This window comes from Gopherus evgoodei, chromosome 10 (assembly GCF_007399415.2).
Source record: "Gopherus evgoodei ecotype Sinaloan lineage chromosome 10, rGopEvg1_v1.p, whole genome shotgun sequence".
Classification (NCBI taxonomy): domain Eukaryota; kingdom Metazoa; phylum Chordata; order Testudines; family Testudinidae; genus Gopherus; species Gopherus evgoodei.
Genome location: NC_044331.1, coordinates 45,055,747 through 45,073,856, shown reverse-complemented (window position 1 = coordinate 45,073,856; position 18,110 = coordinate 45,055,747). Strand labels below are relative to the sequence as shown.

Sequence of the window (18,110 nt, the reverse complement as noted above, 5' to 3'; positions counted from 1 at the left end):
TTGTTCCCTGCTATCCAAGGACTAGTTATCAGACCATATTATACATAAGACATTTTTTAAAGACGTTACTGAAATGGATGTTAAAAGTTTCCCTTCCCTCAGAGTTCTGTTTACTTGGACTCTCCATTTCAAAGATTTTCTAAACCAATACCCTTAGGTTTCCCCAATTTTCTGGCTCTAGGCAGGAAGTACATTTTACTGGCATACATCATACAGTGTTTGAATCCTGTCCTGTTGTCAGAGTCAGCCAGAACACAGAATCAACTCCTCAACCCCAAGCACCAACTAAATAACCTGCCTATGCAATACTGAAGACGTGGGGTGGATGGGGAGTTGAAAGCAGGCAAACCTACCTAAAACAACTTCAAAAATAACTTTGAACCAGACAACTGGAATGGCTGCTAAAAAGCAAAGGGCACTTCACCTACAGTCCTGAAGCCTGCAGCTAACCAGCTTCACTGCTGAACAATCCAACCCATGAGGGGGGGCACTTGCACAACCCAGGAAGGCACGGCTCTTTTAGTGCTGTGGCACTTCTCAAAGACAAACCTTTATATACCACACAATCATATACTCTAGCTATCGGTGTGTATTCACAGCTGTTTGCACTATTGTAGCCATGCTGGTCCCAGTACAACAGAGACAAGGTGGGTAAGGTAATATCTTTTATTGGACCAATTTCAGTTGCTGACAGAGACAAGCTTTGAAGCTATACAGAGCTGAAGAAGAGTTATTATGTCATCACTTCGTCTTCGGATATATAGCTGTCCATCTTTACATGTCTCTATATTGTCATCCACATTTACAGAATCAAATTCTATATTATTTTATAAGTATTGGGGGGATATTTTATTTTCTCCCTTCCCTTCTTCTGTCTGCATGACGTTCTTAGGTATAGAAACAACCACCCAGATTCAATGTGTAATTCAGAGCAGCTTGCTCCTATGGTCTACAGGGTACAATGAACTACCAGGGTACAAATATACCCAGTCATGCTCCTAGGCCACTTATGAATGATCTTGAACACAGGGAAATCCTCCAGCACCTTCACATACTGAGTCTAAGTCCACTTTGTACCAGAGGAATGCCACAGACAACATGCTAGAGAATTGGGCCAAAGAATCTCTTTCATAAAATGCTTCAGGGCCAGTCTAACTGCAGATGTGTGTTTCTGAAAGTTTGCTACTAGGATTGCATTAACTGGTGAAGATGATGATTTCTATAGTATTTAAAATGATAATCTGACCTTTCATGATCACAGAATCATAGGTTCTATGATCATGAATCATAAAATATCAGGCTTGGAAGGGACCTCAGGAGGTCATCTAGTCCAACCCCCTGCTCAAAGCAGGACCAATCCCCAACTAAATCAAAATATTATTAATGATAATTTTACATGATCCAGACTCCTATTTTACAATGATCTATACTTCATGTGGAGATCAGCAATGCCGATGCCTCTAAAGAGCAGAGCAGCAGTGGGCTGAAAACTTCAGAGTTGCATTTATTTTTTATACTTAACTCATTTCCAGCAGATGTAAAATTAAACAATTAATTTCGGCTACATGAGAAGATTCATAAACAAGAAGATAAACATCCTACATGGGTTTGTGATTAACAAAGAGGAGACTGGGGCATTGATTAGATATCTTCCATCTACCCTCCCAGGCTCAGTATACTAAAAATAAGGACACAGGATCACTTGAGAGCGCACACAAACTGCACCTGTAATTTTGCCATTGGCTTCAGATGGAGGCTGCCAGTTTACAATTATTGTCCTAGGTTTTCCCTCTTTGCTCACCACAGTCACATCTTTTGGTGGAGACGTAGGAACTGCAAAAAAAACCCCAAACAATCATTAGAAGCATGTAAGTGATCTCACTGAATGCATGTAAATGATCTCATAACCATCCTTTTAAACTTGCTTTGCCACAGAAGTATGGGTGCCCAGCAATAGAAACCCAGTATGTTTAATCGCAAGGTAAATCTACCATTCTAGGGCAGCAGTTTTCAAGATTTACTCCATTAAAATGGCCAGTACCATATGGTGCATAATATTTCCTTTCCTTAAGGAGCTATCTATTTCTACAGTCCAACAGATGCTGTGAATCATGACTGGATAAACAACGTGTATCTTCAATTATTGTCTTTTTTTTTTTATATATAAACAGACAATATATTCGTAGAAACAAAGCTACTAGCTGAGAGTACTGACTGGTAGTCCACAATATTTTAACATTCTTGAAATCCCATCAACTTGTAAAGACACCATTCCATGTTTTGTTTTTATGTAAAATAATAAAACATAAAAGATAAATTTTATCTCTACACAAAAATGTTTGCTCTGGGACTCAGATCTTGCAATGCAAATTTTCCACCATGAACACATTTGAAACACCAAGGTAAACTCCTGCAGGCTTTTAATTGTAACCTCTGAGAGACCCTTCACTTTGACTACAGGTTTCTGATGGCTTGCAAGGAAGTCTGCATCTACAGAGGTGTTATCTCTCTTGCTTTCTTTTAACCAAGGTTTATTTGAACTCTGGAAACAGATATGATGAACACATAGCCTTTTTTCTTTTTAGTAGCTTGAAGCAGAAGTCTTTTCCCCACCATCCCTCCTGCACAAAAATGAGGAAACGATACAGGCCTTTTACCCCAGTTAAAGGCTTAAATGTGTGAATCAGAATCTTATGGTGAACTGAAATACCCAGACGGGGCTCAGATTAATGGCAATGAAATGCATAGAGCTGATGTCTCCAAAGGTGCAATTAAATAACCAGCTATGCCTTGGAACTATATAGTTATAAAAAACAGACTTCTAATTATATAATTTTTAGCAAATTACATCTGCCATGGAAACTGAATTCAATAACAGTATTAGTTAGTGTTGTCATAGTGCTTTTCCTGTTCAAAGGGCTTTATGTATGTTACCTACCGGTGACTAATCCTCCTGTCATCCCTTGTGTTAGGTTACTAAGTATTATTATCCCCACTGTAGAGATGGGGGAAGTGAGGCTCAAAAGTTAGTAACTATTGCCCCAATTCAACAAACGACCAATGGTGTTCAAGTGCTCTACAGAGCAGGGATGGACTTAAGCAAAGCACGAATCAACCTCTTAGACAAGGCTCGGATGAGAGAACCAGGAACACTGTCAAGACTAGAAAGAGGTTTCCGATTTCCAGGCCTGTGCTTGAGCTACAACAACAAGTTACTCATCTTGTGCAGTAATGATGGCACTTTGAGATGTGTCCCCCTGTGGTTGCTCCTCTATAGGTGTGCTTGTATCCCTGCGCTGCTGATCAGAGAACTTCAGTAGCAGTGTTCATTGGGCCCACACATACACTATCTCTCCTCATGCTGTGCCACAAGGCTAGCCAGTGTGTGTGGGCTAATGCCCCTCAGTTCCTTCTCTACAACAGAGTCATAGACAAGAACTCTGAAGTAGAGGTGAGGAGGGTGGGTTGTGGAGCACCCACAGGGGGACACATCTTGAAGAACCATAGTTATTGTACAAGGTGAGTAACTTCTTCTTCACCGAGTAGTGTCCCTATGGATGCTCCACTGTAGGTGACTCCCAAGCAGTACCCCTTCTGGAGGGCCAGGACTTCAGAGTCGGGTCAGTTACAGATGACAGCACTGCAGAACTGAAGATGGCATTAGAGATGGAGTGCCAGTGACCGCGTAGTGTTCTGCAGAAGTGTGAACTGACTCCCATGTCACTTCTCTACAGATCTCTGAGCTAGTGACATTCTTGAAGACAATGGATGAGGAGATCGACCTTGTGGAGTGTGTACGATTAGAGTCTGGAGGGATAATCTTGCGACATTGATAACACTATCTGATGCAATTTGAGACCCACTTAGAGAGCCTCTGGGCACACTTTCGCAGAACACTATGCGATCACTGGGGACTCCACCTCCGATGCCATCTTCAGCTCCACAGTGCTTCCTTCTGTAACTGAGCACTAGGATCTTTCCACAATGGAGAGGAAAAGTCTAGTCCAGGGAACTTCCTGAAGGACTTTGTCCTGTCCAGGTGGAAGGCCAGGGTTCTCCTGACATCTAGAGCATGTAATATAGCCGCCCTGTTGTTTTGGTGAGGCTTGAGGTAGAAGATTGGAAGGTGAATCAATTGATGCATGTGAAACAGGGAGGTTGCCTTAGGGATGAATTTTGGATGGGGTCTGAGTGTAACCTTGTCTGGAAAAAATACCATGTAGTGGGGATGTGTCACCAGAGCCGCTATCTCTCCTATTCTCCTGGCCAAGGTAATCACTGTGAGAAAAGCCATTTTCATTGATAGGTACGGCAGGGCTGAAAACCAGTCTCCCTTTTCCAAAGTTGGAATGAGCAATCATCTTGAATTTTTGAGCCTTGACAAACATATTGAGAGCTCTGAAGTCCAGTATAGGTCTCCAACCTACCTTCCTTTTGGGTATTAGAAAATAACAAGAATAGAACCCCTTGCCTTGTAGATGTTGAGATACTGTTTCTATGGCTCATAACTATAGGAGACGATCTATCTCTTGTAGTAAACTCTTGTAAAAAGGGTCCCTGAAGAGGGACCAAGAAGAGTGTTGTTGAAAGGGTAGGGAGGTAAAATGTATGAAGTACCCAGTTTGAGCCACCTCTAAGATCCATTGGTCTGATGTTATGCATTCCCAGGTGCTGTGGAACGCTGCCAATCAGTGGCCAAATGGGCATGGTCGGCTGTGTCAGCCAGGGGGAGTGGCCTAATGGCGCCTTGACCTGCTTGTCAAAAGTGGTGCTTATACATAAAGGGCTGGGACCAAGATTGTGGATCAGATGGTTTGCGGTTAGGGAATTTCCCTTTCTTCCTTTGCAGCTCACAGTGGCGTTGAGGTTGGTACTGAGATGCGTGTGTGACTGGAATGGGGGACTAAATCATCTCTTTTGTTCCATGTATAGATATCCAGTGATCGGAGGGTAGCTCTGCAGTCCTTCAGAGTGTGAAGGGAGGCATCAGTCTTCTTGGCAAAGAGCCCTCTAGAGGAAGGCCCCTCAACAGTGGACTTTGCCTCTTTCAGGAAGTCTGACAAATGGACTCCTGCCACTCTTTGCATCACATCTGTGGAGATGGATCCAGCTGCTGTGTCAGCCACATCGAGGGCCGACTGAAGTGATGTCTTTGCCATTAATTGGCATTCCCGGATAATGGCCTTAGATTTGGTCACAATGTGCTTCTGGCATCTTTTCAATAAAGACATTCAGTTTTGAGTAATTTATGTAATCATAATTCGCCAAAAGGGCCAGGTAGTTGGCGATACGGAATTGTACACTGGCTGAGGGATACACTTTTTTACTAAAAAGGTTAAGGCGCTTCCAGTCCCTGTCGTAGGGAGTAGCTCGACAGTGTGATCGGTCATGGAAGTTGACGGCATCCACCACGATGGAGCTGTGTGGTAGGTGGGAGAATAGGAATTCAGATTCCTTAGCGGGGACATAGTATTTTTTGTTCACTTACTTGCAGGTTGGTGCCACAGATGCTGTGGTCTGCCACAGAATCTGTGCTGGGTCTAAAATGGCTTAATTAATCAGGAGGGCGATCTTGAGGAGGAGGCAGAGTGGAGGATGTCAAAGAGTTGATGTAAAAGCAGCAAAGAATCCTGTGGCACCTTATAGACTAACAGACATTTTGGAGCATGAGCTTTCGTGGGTGAATACCCACTTCGTCAGATGCATGTCACGAGTTGATGGTGGGTGTACATGACTTCCTCCAATGGTATCTGGAGAATGACTGCTACTCTCTTTCCCAGCTCCTGGGAGAGAGAAAAATTGTCTGTCAAAGATGGTGGAAGAGGCATAATGGCTTCATCTGGAGAATAAGAGGATATGATCCTTGGTGTCACTTCCCTCTCTTTACCAGCTTCCTGTTCCTCTATGACTTGAGGTGGTTCTGAAGCTCTGGATGCTGCGGCCAAGGGAGGCCTGTTTCCAGGGTTCTTGGGCAAGGCTGGAAGACTGAGAGGCATGCTGGCGGTGCGCCACTCAAGGGTCCCAATATGGCCATTGGGATGCTGGTGGCATAGAGCCTAAAGGTGGCACGCATGGGTGGCCATACCAGGATGGTGCTGGTGGGGCCATCTGTGTGTATATCCTTGGTCTCTGTTGGCAGTAAGCACCATATGGAGCTTGGGAGGAGTACTGCAACACTACCTCCTCTGGCTCACTGTCTGAACCCTCACTAAATGGCAGAGGGGCATGGCAACAGGGATACTTCCTGAACTTGGTGGAGGCTTGGTGCAAAGGTCTTGATACCAAGAGATGGGGACTCTGGTGCATCTGGCATGTGGAGGTCTCTGCAATGTTAGGATTCTGCCAGTACTGATTGTCCCGGCATTGGTGGTGGTGCCGGGGAGGACAGGGATATTGTTCAGATCAATTGCTCCAGTGCTGGGCGAGCCATCATTGGTGGTGCCGATGTGGACTCGAGTACCAGGAGTATCTTTTTAGAAGACTGCTTACCCCTGTCCTTCAGGGCTGATGACTCAGTGCCCATGCCCATCGTGTCTGTAGGCCTGCCAGAAGTTCCAGTTGCTGTTGGTCTCTGTGATCCATAGGTACTGGACTGAGATAGTCTCAGTGCCGGTGATGCCGAAGATACCGAGTGAGATGATGAATGATTATGGCTATCTTGGAGCTCACTGTGGAGACTTCCCACTCTCTTCTTAGATGATTTATGAGAGGGATCTGCAGCCTGTTTCCTTGACCTACAGGCCTTAGATGTAGAATGCTGTGGGGAAGGTTCATGTCTCTCAGGCGACTAGGGTCGGAGAGTTCCTCCATGAAGATGATCTTCTGGCAGAGCTTTGTCTTTGCGGGATCTTGGCTGGAGTTGATGGCAAAGACCACACTTCTGCTGTGTATGGCCTTCCCCGAGGCAGTGAATGCACTGAGAGTGCTTGTCTGCAATCGGGATGGCCTCTTTACAAATGAGACACTTTCTGAAGTTGATGAACCAAGCATAGCCCATTGTGGGGAAGGATCCCCGACAGGGGAGAAAGAACAGGAAAGAAATTAATGTATTTTTTATTTTATTTTCAAGGGTAAAATAAGAAGGGAGATGACTACAACTAGAACTATAAGTAGTAGACCAACTAACTACAGGTATGTAAATTAAGTGATAGTCTTAATGGACTGCTAATGACTTCATCTCTGGCTGGGGTGGTTGAGAAGGAACTGAGGGGGGTTAGCCAACACGAGCTGGAGAGACAGCATATAAAGAGAGACAGTGCATGTGCGGGCCTAACTGACACTGCTAGCAAAGTTTTCCGATCACCAGTGCAGGGATGCAAGCTCTCTTACACTGCAGCACCTATAGGGACACTACTTGAAGAAGAACAAACCTTTCTTCAGCAGTAATTGAGGAATAAATCCTATGCTGCATTGCCAACCCCAACTGTTCAAAAATCATCCATTAGGCACCTAAAACCAGGAGACTGGATTAAGTCATGGACCTTTATTTTTTTAAAAAAAGATACATTAGGAGTTCTTTTTACTTGTCTTCTGGTTTTTGAGCCTTTTGGGCACACTAAGTTTCATGCATTCAAGTTTTTCTCCACAAACACAAGGACTAGAAAGTTACTTTATGTTTTAAATGAAAGCTGAGATTTTCATGTATTCATATAATGTCATTGTTGGGGTTTAAGGAACTATCACAAAACTCACAATAAAATTACAAGAGTTGGCGACTCCGCCTACATAAGTCTATGGAGATCTCTAATGAAAAGATGACTAGTCAGGGACAGAGAAGTAATTTTCTTCATTTCACCCTGATTCATATCTCAGTTGCTTGTATTTTTAGTACAAATTCTACTTAAAAGGTGTTTACACTTTTCTGCAACTTCTAGATTCCAACTTTAATAGTTAATGATAGATAGATATTGTTACACTAAAACCAAGTGATCAGGTGCTCCTGCTTTGGACCTCACCACACATCACTCTGATAACTAGACCTAGCCCTGCTTGCCGCTTCTGTCAGCTGGGTAAGTTCCTTAAGAATTTAGGCTCCCTCAGTACTAGGTCAACTATAGTTCCTGTGAAACCGATACTAAGAAAGATGTCTAACATGACAAAGATACGTCACAATCACACTCACAAAACATAGAAACATTTTCAAAAGCAACATAGATGTTTTTGAAAATTTTACTTTAAATCTAAACAAAGTGATTGGTTTCACTCTTTCTTTACGATATTGTGCTGACTGGACTGGCTCTTTGTGCACTTTGTTTTTACATGCAGCAAAGAATCCTGTGGCATCTAATAGACTAACAGACATTTTGGAGCATGAGCTTTCGTGGGTGAATGTGGGTATTCACGCACGAAAGCTCATGCTCCAAAACGTCTGTTAGTCTATCAGATGCCACAGGATTCTTTGCTGCTTTTACAGATCCAGACTAACACGGCTACCCCTCTGATACTTGTTTTTACATATTTTTTATGCAATATTTTAATAGATGTCAAAGCCTTAAGGATAGGATAGGGGCTTATTTGTATTTACAATTAAAATAAATCAAAAAGTAAATATAACAACAGTGGATTTAGATTAAATCTCAGGAAAAGCTTCCTAACTGTACAAACAGTATGACAATGGAACAGACTGGCAAGGAAAATTGTGGACTCTCCTTCACTGTAGGTTTTAAAAAAGAGGCTGGATAACCATCTGTCTTGGATGAGCCTTGTGGTCCCTTCTGATCCTATGGTTCTATGATTATAAGAAAGCTAAATTTAAGCTGAAGTGAAAATAGCTGGAAGCTAACATAGAGCTGGTGAATGCTCCCTGCTCTTTGACCAATTTTGCAGGTGAAAAATAAGATACCGGGGAACAGGTCTGGGGCAGAGGGATTCTTCAACCTACAGATGCTCATTAGGCATGAGTTTCAACCAGCAGCTGTAACGCTGTAGTTTGTACGCACAGTTCACAGCTCCTATAGTTCTGATAGCTGCCTAGGCAATTCACGAGGAGATGATGAATTTAGGGCTGATTTTGATGACTAAATTTCTATGCACCAAAGTTCTCAGAATAGTTTGTCTAGTCTAATTTTTGTTCTATAATTAATGAATTTTAGTAAATTGTCATTATTAATTACAAGGTTTTTCTCAGTAGCTGCTATTAAGATGCGATTTCTCAGATATTTAAAACATATGTCTCTCTCTCTTCTTTCCCATCTATTAACTACAGATCATTTTTTCCATTTATTTTCTGTAATTTGATCACAATTCTCTCTTTTATGTAATCTCCCCTTCATTGACTTTCAAAGACTATTAATATCAGGAATGCCCACACTCTGTTCCCCTCCTCCCTCAAATCCCACATCAGCAACAGCAGAGGACTGCCATTTTAAGTCTATGCAAAGAACCAGCATTGGGATAGGACTGACTTTATTTATCTCATTGAAATGGTTAACAGTTCCAGAAAGACACAAGTGAATACCTAATTCAAAGGTAGTCCCATGAGCTGTCATACTCCAAGTACTTGATCTTCGACCTTTAGTCACCATCACAGAGAATTCATACAGGGTGTTTGGTTTTAAACTGGTCACTAAATAGCTCAAGGTGGTTGTGTTTGCAGTCTGAAAGAAACACAAAGTATAAGGAACTTCTGAGGCGAAAATCATCATTTACAAGGTCTCAAATACTCTTGTCTAAGGTAAGTGCCTAAAGCATTATTATAACATTACCAATACTTGAAAACCATAGCCATTAATTCTCTCAATATTCTTTTTTGCTCTACCATGCAAATTCATTAATAATTTACTCTATCTGAAATGAGAAGTTCCTTTTGTAATCAACAAGAGCATTCAATACTAGTCAATCATAAATGTAAATGCACAAGGTCTAGGACATACTTGTTATGCAGCAAGACTTTTAGCTGTCTACTGGTGGTGTTTAATTTACAGTGCTCCACTAAATGAACTAACCATGGGAAAGAATGATAAAGGGAAGCTAAAACTAAAAATCCATCTTGCAATTTGAGTATTTTTCAAAAATTATGTCAGAATTCTAAGATGAACTCTAATGAGTTCAAAAACTAGCTAAAAATGGTTCTCTGAGACTCCGGGAAAAAAATGGTTTTATTTTCTATACCTGTATATTGGTTTGGAGAAAGGAGGACCATCTGTGGATAGACTTTCCTAAATCATGCATGGCCTAATAAGAAATATGATTCATTTAGTTACCATTTCTGCCTTTGGGCTAAACTGTCCAGTATGTACTGTATGTGACTTGAGTATAAATAGTATGTATACCTGATGCATACATAAATAATATAACTTGTTCCTTATTTGGAGCTACCTCTAATCTAAAAGCAGAATGAAGTGACTGGGAACTTCAAAACTGGACAATGTGAATATATAGCCATAAATAATTGCTACCTTCAGAGAATTTTACTTACAGGTAATGCTTCTTTTTCTAAAGGTAAAGATTATCTATAAAGTCACATTCCACAGAAGTGTAAAGGCAATAAAACTCTCACTTCTGATGTAAAGTATATAATGAAACCTTTTTAAAGTATCCCAGTAAAAGATCAGGAAAATTTCTATTTGCCAAATGAAATGGAGTCACATAGAATGCTTTGAATGTTCAAATAAATGATTCGACTAGTTCGGTTTCATAAGGATCAGTACGAATAAAGCCCTACCAAATTCATGGCCACGAAAAATGTGTCACGGACTGTGAAATCTGGTCTCCGCCCATGAAATCTGGTCTCCATGCGTGAAAACTGGTCTTTTGTGTGCTTTTACCCTATATTATACAGATTTCACAGGGGAGACCAGAGTTTCTCAAATTGAGGGTCCTGATCCAGAAGGGGGTTACAGGGAGGTCCATTCATGCCAAATTCAATTAGACCCAAATCTAAACTGCTTGCTCATCAAATACCTCAGCCCTCTAATCACAATTACCACAAAACGGAACATTAAATCTGTGTTCATTACACTGTACCAACTGCGCTGATGTTGTTCAGTACCTTGTACTTCGTGTTTGCAGGAATGTTTGTTTTCCAGCGGACCGTGTAGTAGCGAGCATCTGTGATCTTCTGATTTTTCGGCAGAGAGTTGTCTGCCCAAGTGATCCTTATGGTGTCATGGCTCAGAATGGAAGCCTGAACTCCCACCGGTGGCATCATGGGGGAGGGATCTGGCACTGGAGTGTATGGAGCATTAATAACAAATAAATCAACTTCAGAAGTGTCTAGAGGATTGATGGGTAAAAAGTAGTGTATTATAATTAAAAAGGGAGAATGTGGCATTTTATTGTAAACAAAAACAAAAAAGGAAATGCAGGGTAATACAATGGAATGAAAGATGAGGAATGGAGAAAAAGAGAGAAAAGCCAGAGTTAATAGGGAACATAAGACTAGCAACATAATTATTCCATCCCGATCGCTTCCTAATGCAAAGATTATTAATAAAAATATTCTGTAAAGTTCATCACGTAACCATGATAATGTTTATGAACCTCAATCAACATATAAAGTACTTTTAGGATAAGATACTAGTTCTAACCTTTGGCTTTATTTGCCTCAAAAGCATCCACTTATTTCTTCTCCAGAAAACAATGATATGAGAAGAACAAGATAGACTTCTCAGGGATAAATAATTAGTGTTTCATACAAGATTACTGGAGAAGTATCGTCTTTCAGAGCATTTTGGGGAAAAAAATCTCTGTTACATGAAATATTCAGTGATTCAGGGAATTCAAACTCCAAGGTACTCTAGAAAACCTGGCAGAATTCCTGGTCTTCAAAAGAAAGATTAAATTCACAACAATGTTCACATCTGATGTATTATCTCTTAAAACAAGGCCAAAATGCTACACAATGTTAGCAATGCCAAAAAGCAGAATGAGACATAGGGTAACAGCAACTCGGAGGCTAATGGATTACTCTGCTTAAAGTCCAAGATAATATCAGGTTTATTATCGGTTTATTACAAGATGAAAAACATTACCCTAATGCCTCATTTAATGTAGTTACTGCAAAACAAGACCTAAAACACATCATACAGAGAATGTATGCATTCTAATCAGCATCTCAACTTAAAAGATAAATGCTATCCTTTTTCTGAGACATCCATAAAAGGAAAAAATTAGGGCCAGATTTTTCAAATTCTACATGTATCATCTGTGCTACACAGTTAAAGCCACATTCTGAAGTTAGAACATTTGTAAGTTTTTGTAGGGTAAATTCTAGAATTTAAAACCAAAACCAAACATACAGTTTTGGGTAGTTTAATAGCTGGCTTAACAATTGAAGTTAACCACAAAGGCAATAATGTGAACCAGTTTAGGACACAGAGAATATCTGAGATCACAGGAGAATAAAACTTGTTGCATTATGCATTTTCTCATGTCTTTGATTGTTTCCTGGGTCTCAAGGCTATAATTTTCACCTATGAGTAAACAATAAATTAAAAGAAGGCATACACTGTCCTTTACCTGTATGAGGCCTGGTCACTGCACTTTCATAGAGTGGGATTCCTTCACCAACATTGTTAAATGCTTTCAGAGTTATGACATAGTGGGAACTTGGATCTGATGGAAGAAAAATTCACATGTAGTTTTAGTGCAATTTCTTGTTGCAAATTGTTAGTTAACTTCTATTTTCTGCCTCTAGTTTCTCTATACATCACTCACTGCTATATTTGTTAACAGAGAAATGCATCCAATAAGCAGCAAAACTAGAACTGTGAGTTTTCTCAAAGACTTCTTCCAGCATGCTTCGTGTATCAGAACATACAAGAGTTCTTGCATACTGCAGGATGTCTGTATTCATACCAAGTCTTTAACTGGAGCAAGACTGAGATAACATTGAGGAAAAATACCCCAACAGTTTCTATAACATTACCATATTATCCTAGGCCCTGTTCTACTATCCTAAGCCCCAATATAGTTCCGTATTGTTACACATTTCACTTCAAAGCACTTTCCCCAGATGCCATAAAACAGCTTGTAAGGGTTTGTTTTCCAAATCTTTAGACCTTTTCTTATTTGGAGAGCTCATTTTTTAGTGATAGAACGGTGGGGGGGGTGCTCATCACAAGGGTTTCTTATAATACTCAAAGGAAAATCTAATACTTGCAAGGTATGAACAAATCAATCAGAACAATGCTTCCTCTCAATGAACTTGGGATGCTGGCTTTTTTCTCTTTTTAATAGGAAACAGAATTTATGATAAATTTCAGGTAAGTTTCCAACCTCAATGTAGAATCTTCATGTAGCAGGGCAGTCACCCCACTCTGGTTAAGAAGGGATTAAAAGCAGCCAAGAGCAGCTGGTTGGATAGTCAGCCACAGGTGTGGTTGCACCCAATTAGGGCACAGCTGGCCCTGATAAAAGGGCAGGCTGAGGGAGTGAGAGAGAGACTTGCTCTAGCTGAGGAGCAGAGAGAACTAGGCTGCCTGGGAGAGCAAGCCAGGTACCTGAGGCAAAGCAGGGCTGGGGAAATACAGGCAGAGCTGAGGAGCTCTGGCCTGGTGAGTCCCCAGGCTGAGGCCTTGCTAAAGGCCAGGGGAGGTACTAGGGCTACAGGGAGGCAGCTGGGGCTAGAAAGACAGCAGATCCAAACCCCCTTGCCGATGATGAGTGGCCACTTCAGACTGCAGTTTGCCCCTGAGGGAAGGAGCTAGATGAGGACTGGCAGTGAGTCACTGAGGCGAGGTGGGCTTAGGGGATTGGGGTTTCTGGGGAGGGGAGACCCAGAATGTGGGGGCACTGCTGTGGTGCAGCACACCAAGGTAAGGGGTCCAGAAGGAATGCGGGGCCTGAAGTGCTATAAGTGGTGAAGATCAGGAGGAATGAGGCTCCAGTAGGAAGACACCGTCCAGCAGGAGGCACTCTGAGGCTGGAACTGAGTTAATTCCTGGATGACCAGCAGGAGGCACTGTGGTGGTGAGTGCCTTCCATGCTACACTTCATAATGGAAGAATCTTTGAAAAACACAGTTCTATATTTTTTTAAGCTGATACTTGGAAAACACCAATAGAAATCAGAGCTAAAATTTAGAAAACAATGTTAGTGAATGTTCCTTACCCAAATTCTCAATGGTGTAATAGCGTTGTTTGTAGTCCACTTTGATAGTCTGTGCATGAGGACTGCCAATGCCATACCCTATAGCATATCCTCTTACCACAATGTTCTGGTTTTCAGGAGGAGTCCAGCTCACTACAATACTTGTAACAAGTGGGCGAACATGTAGGGAGCTTGGAACTTCAGGAACATGAGTTTCTGTTACAAAAAGAAAAATGCAATTAACAAAAATCATGAAACCAAGTATTCTTACAAGCTTGTGAAACCCAGTTTAACCCCTTGTGCTGCCAAAATTAACCTAATTTTATATTCTAATATAAACAGAAATTCATACTTCTAATACTTATCATAAAGGAGAACTTTTACACTGGAGCAAAATATTACCTACGGAGACAAATCCATTTAACTTTCTAGCTTTTGTTTATTTTCCTTGCCACTTTGCAGTTTTTTTCAAAATTTGCTTAAAATAAAGGATTTACTCCACTCCATACTAACTAACCATTTACTTCTTATGCATGTTACTGCAGCACAGTCACATTACTGACTTTTTGGCATCAAAATATTTCCATGACAACAGAATGATGACATAGCAAAAAGATTATGACTTCACTGTAGAATTAAGTAGAAAATTTTATTGCTTTAACTGCCAATAAGAAGTTATTAAATTTGCTACATAAATCACTTGTGATTTGTCCAGTGAACTCAAGGTTAGTAGTCTCTCTCTAAATCTATAAGCCCCCTTTACTTACCAAAGCAAGTACACAGACATACTGTGACTATGTGGCTAATGTTTAATACTCTCATACATCTTCATCACCTCACTGGTCTAGTTATGAGCCCACTGCATGCAATCTTACTGCTGAGACACCATCAGAAAGGAGCACCTGTGGAATCCACATTAAGTGTCTGAACATAGCAAACACTCAATCAGGATCCAATCAAATCGGTCAAAACTGTGTAGCTGAGTTCAGATGGATTTCCATAACACTGTTAGAAGCATAGCACCAAAGTCATTTTAATGAAGTGCTTTTACCACCATAGTTAATTGAAAAATAAGCAACTAAACAAACTTAATATATATGTCCGCACCTTTAACTAAATTGCTTGGAAGTAATGGAAAAATAGCTGCTTTTTATTTGCATTACTTTCTCTATCCAGTGGAACCTGCACTGGCAGATCTTAAATATTCCAAATAAAAGATAAGATGGATGAATATTAGGTTCACACACACACAAAATCAATTCCACTAGTTCTGCTGGCTCCTGTCCGCAGGGTTTCTTGATTAATGAACTGTGTTTTATTTATTGAAAATATTCAACCAACTGCACTGATCAGGATGTCAGATCAGAACATGCCTATAGGCCTGCCTCACCTAGAGGGCTTATGGTCTCCATCTAATATTACTGGTCAACTAAAATTCACAATTATTAAATATAAAAAGTTACATTAATACAATGTTAAAATGAGATATTAAATTGTACAAACTCGGTCCATTCTAAAACTTCTCACAACAGTGTACGGGGGCCATTCCATCAACTGGAGATCAGCTGTGTGCAGGTGCCACAGCCACCTCACTGCATGAGGAGGCTGGGTAGTGCAAGCTCCATTATGGTGGCACGACATTACCATAAGATTGCCTTATACAAGAGAATCTGCCATGAGCCAAGATGAGCAGAGTATAAGGCTGCTTTAAACAAAAAAGGAGGAATAAAAAGGAAGGTGATAAAGAGAAAAAAAAGAAATGCAAAAAAGATTAACAGATTATTAAAACTGATCCTAGGACTCTATTCATAAGCACTTCTAAACTGAAATTTCTGTCTATGGCTACCTTTTGTATAAGCTACTAAAGGCAGTGTTCTCTCCAGCTCCCTAATATTGCCTGCTATTTTGTGACTCTTTACCTTAGCCATGAGTCTCCAATGTGGAACCTGTAACATACTTTTTGAAAATCTAAAATATAGTGCACCCACTGAATTCCCCTTACCTAATCATGACAGCTATATATCATCAAATAATGTCAGCAGATTAGTTAAGCATGGCCTCACTCACATTGGTTATCCTTAATCACCTCTGTTTTTCAAGATATTGTCTTACACTGTCACTGAATGCAGTTTCTAAGAATTCTTGCATGAAATGATGAAGTGATACTTTTTAAAATAATAGTTTTTTTCTTACCAAACTCAACTGCAGTTGGTCAGATTCTGGACAGCCCCAGCTAAACCATCTTTCCTCATTCAAATCCCTCTTAGAGACTCAGGATAGGATTTTTAAACCATCTAGAGGATTTAATTTTGAATGGAAGATGATATGGATCTAAATTCCCTGGACTACTTTGAAAATCTTAACCTCAGTTCTTCCATAAGACCCAAATAGTTACCATTCTCAGTCAAATGCCCTCTTACCCTCTTTCTACTATAAAGAAGGAAGAGGTGAGAGAGAAAGTTTAGAAGAAGAAACAGCCTATCACCAGGGTGTGAATCTAAGTACTTAAGTTACCACATAATCTTATTATTGTTACCTTCATCCACATTTTTCCTTTCTCTATTCAGTCTTTGTGCTTCCCATTCATTTCACCATGACTATCATAGATCATTAGGGTTGGAAGGGACGTCAAGAGATCATCTAGTCCAACCCACTACTCAAAGCAGGACCAATCCCCAAATGGCCCCCTCAAGGATTGAATTCACAACCCTGCAATGTACAAGGTGTGGGCAGACTGCTGAACACACACAGCCCCACTGCAGTCAACAAGACACACTCCAAGCAGAGCCTCAACCTCAATGTACAAGGTATGGGCAGACTGCTGAACACACACAGCCCCACTGCAATCAACAAGACACATTCTAAGCAGAGCAGTCTGCCAAAGCATGGGACCTTTAGAGTTTGGGGCATTAGACTGGAATTCTTTGGGGGGTATGCACTGTGTTTTATTTGCTTCATAAAGCACTAGCCTGCTGTATAAATAATAGGTATATGATCACACTTTTGCTTGCCTCAAGGAACAACTTTTTCCCCACTTTTGCAGGGTGAAAACGTGGAGGATTAAAGTCAGGCACCCAGTTACATTATTTCTTTTCAATTGACATTGAATATTTAATTGACGTTGGCACCCTGTAATTAGGAATTATTTAGTGGGGAAGGCAACCCATTAGTGACTACTACTTAAATTATATATAAATAAAATGCACGTGTCCTGTTGTGCAATTAGAATATAGTAAGCACAACTGAGCAAAATTACGTTTGCTTTGGAAAAAAAATCTGCCAAATTTTGTAGTTACCCTGCTCCACGAATTTTGAGGTCTCTAAAGTCAGAAACATGTTTATGGTCCTTACCATCTAGGTCACTCTCAAAAGTTTCAGCGGATATCCAATCAGTAGCTGGTCCTGTACCATTGCTTGTTAAGGCAGCCACACGGAAACTGTATTCTGTACCTCGCTCAAGACCTAATACAAAACAATATAAAAGTTACTAAAATAGGAGCTCTAATGGTGATCAAAGAATCACAATTTCTCATTAAAACATCAAGAATCTCACTATCAGACTTTGACAGTAAAAGCTTGTTAATGCAAAACTAAACAAGTGGATACACATACTAGCTGTTGTCCTGACATTGTTTGGGTCAAGCCTGAAATAGAGCCAGCAAGTTAACTGCATTATGTTTTGGCCTTTCACCTTTGAAACTGCTGTTGAGCATAACCGGAGGTCAGGAATGGAAATCAGCACTACTTGCAGTGAGACTCCAGTAAGTGAAACTGACACAAATTATAGTGTAACAGCCAGACTGTGACAGCAGACACCCATGACTACAGCACTCTGGAGACCTCCCCTGTAGGTCACTGGCAGAACAGCACGAATGTAGTTTGCAACATGTATAGCCAGCTGATAAATGAAAGACTGCTTTTCACGCTAGTAGCCCTTTGTCTGCACAACAGAAACCTCCACATTTCTATAACTAACCTTCTGCATTTAGTGCCAGCTATTGAGTGATCAAAGTATGTAGAAAGTGAATTATTCTTCTCAGAAAAACATCTACAAGCTATAACCAAAGCAATGGGAAGAT

General features: G+C 40.7%; 1 protein-coding gene across 10 annotated transcripts in view; it reads right to left on the bottom strand.

Annotated features, from left to right (window-relative positions):
• NEO1 (neogenin 1) overlaps positions 1–18,110 on the bottom strand; it is a 559,154-nt gene that overhangs the window by 74,889 nt on the left and 466,155 nt on the right. For 7 of the 10 annotated variants that reach the window (XM_030577723.1, XM_030577731.1, XM_030577724.1 and 4 more), the window contains exons 14-19: positions 17,383–17,493; positions 14,053–14,247; positions 12,460–12,555; positions 10,991–11,214; positions 9,458–9,596; positions 1,726–1,833 (exon numbers count right to left, since the gene is read on the bottom strand). In XM_030577723.1, the coding sequence (XP_030433583.1) occupies positions 1,726–1,833; positions 9,458–9,596; positions 10,991–11,214; positions 12,460–12,555; positions 14,053–14,247; positions 17,383–17,493 (873 nt within the window). The remainder of the gene's footprint in view (positions 1–1,725; positions 1,834–9,457; positions 9,597–10,990; positions 11,215–12,459; positions 12,556–14,052; positions 14,248–17,382; positions 17,494–18,110) is intronic. The other 3 variants (XM_030577725.1, XM_030577727.1, XM_030577730.1) reach the window with 1 other exon arrangement.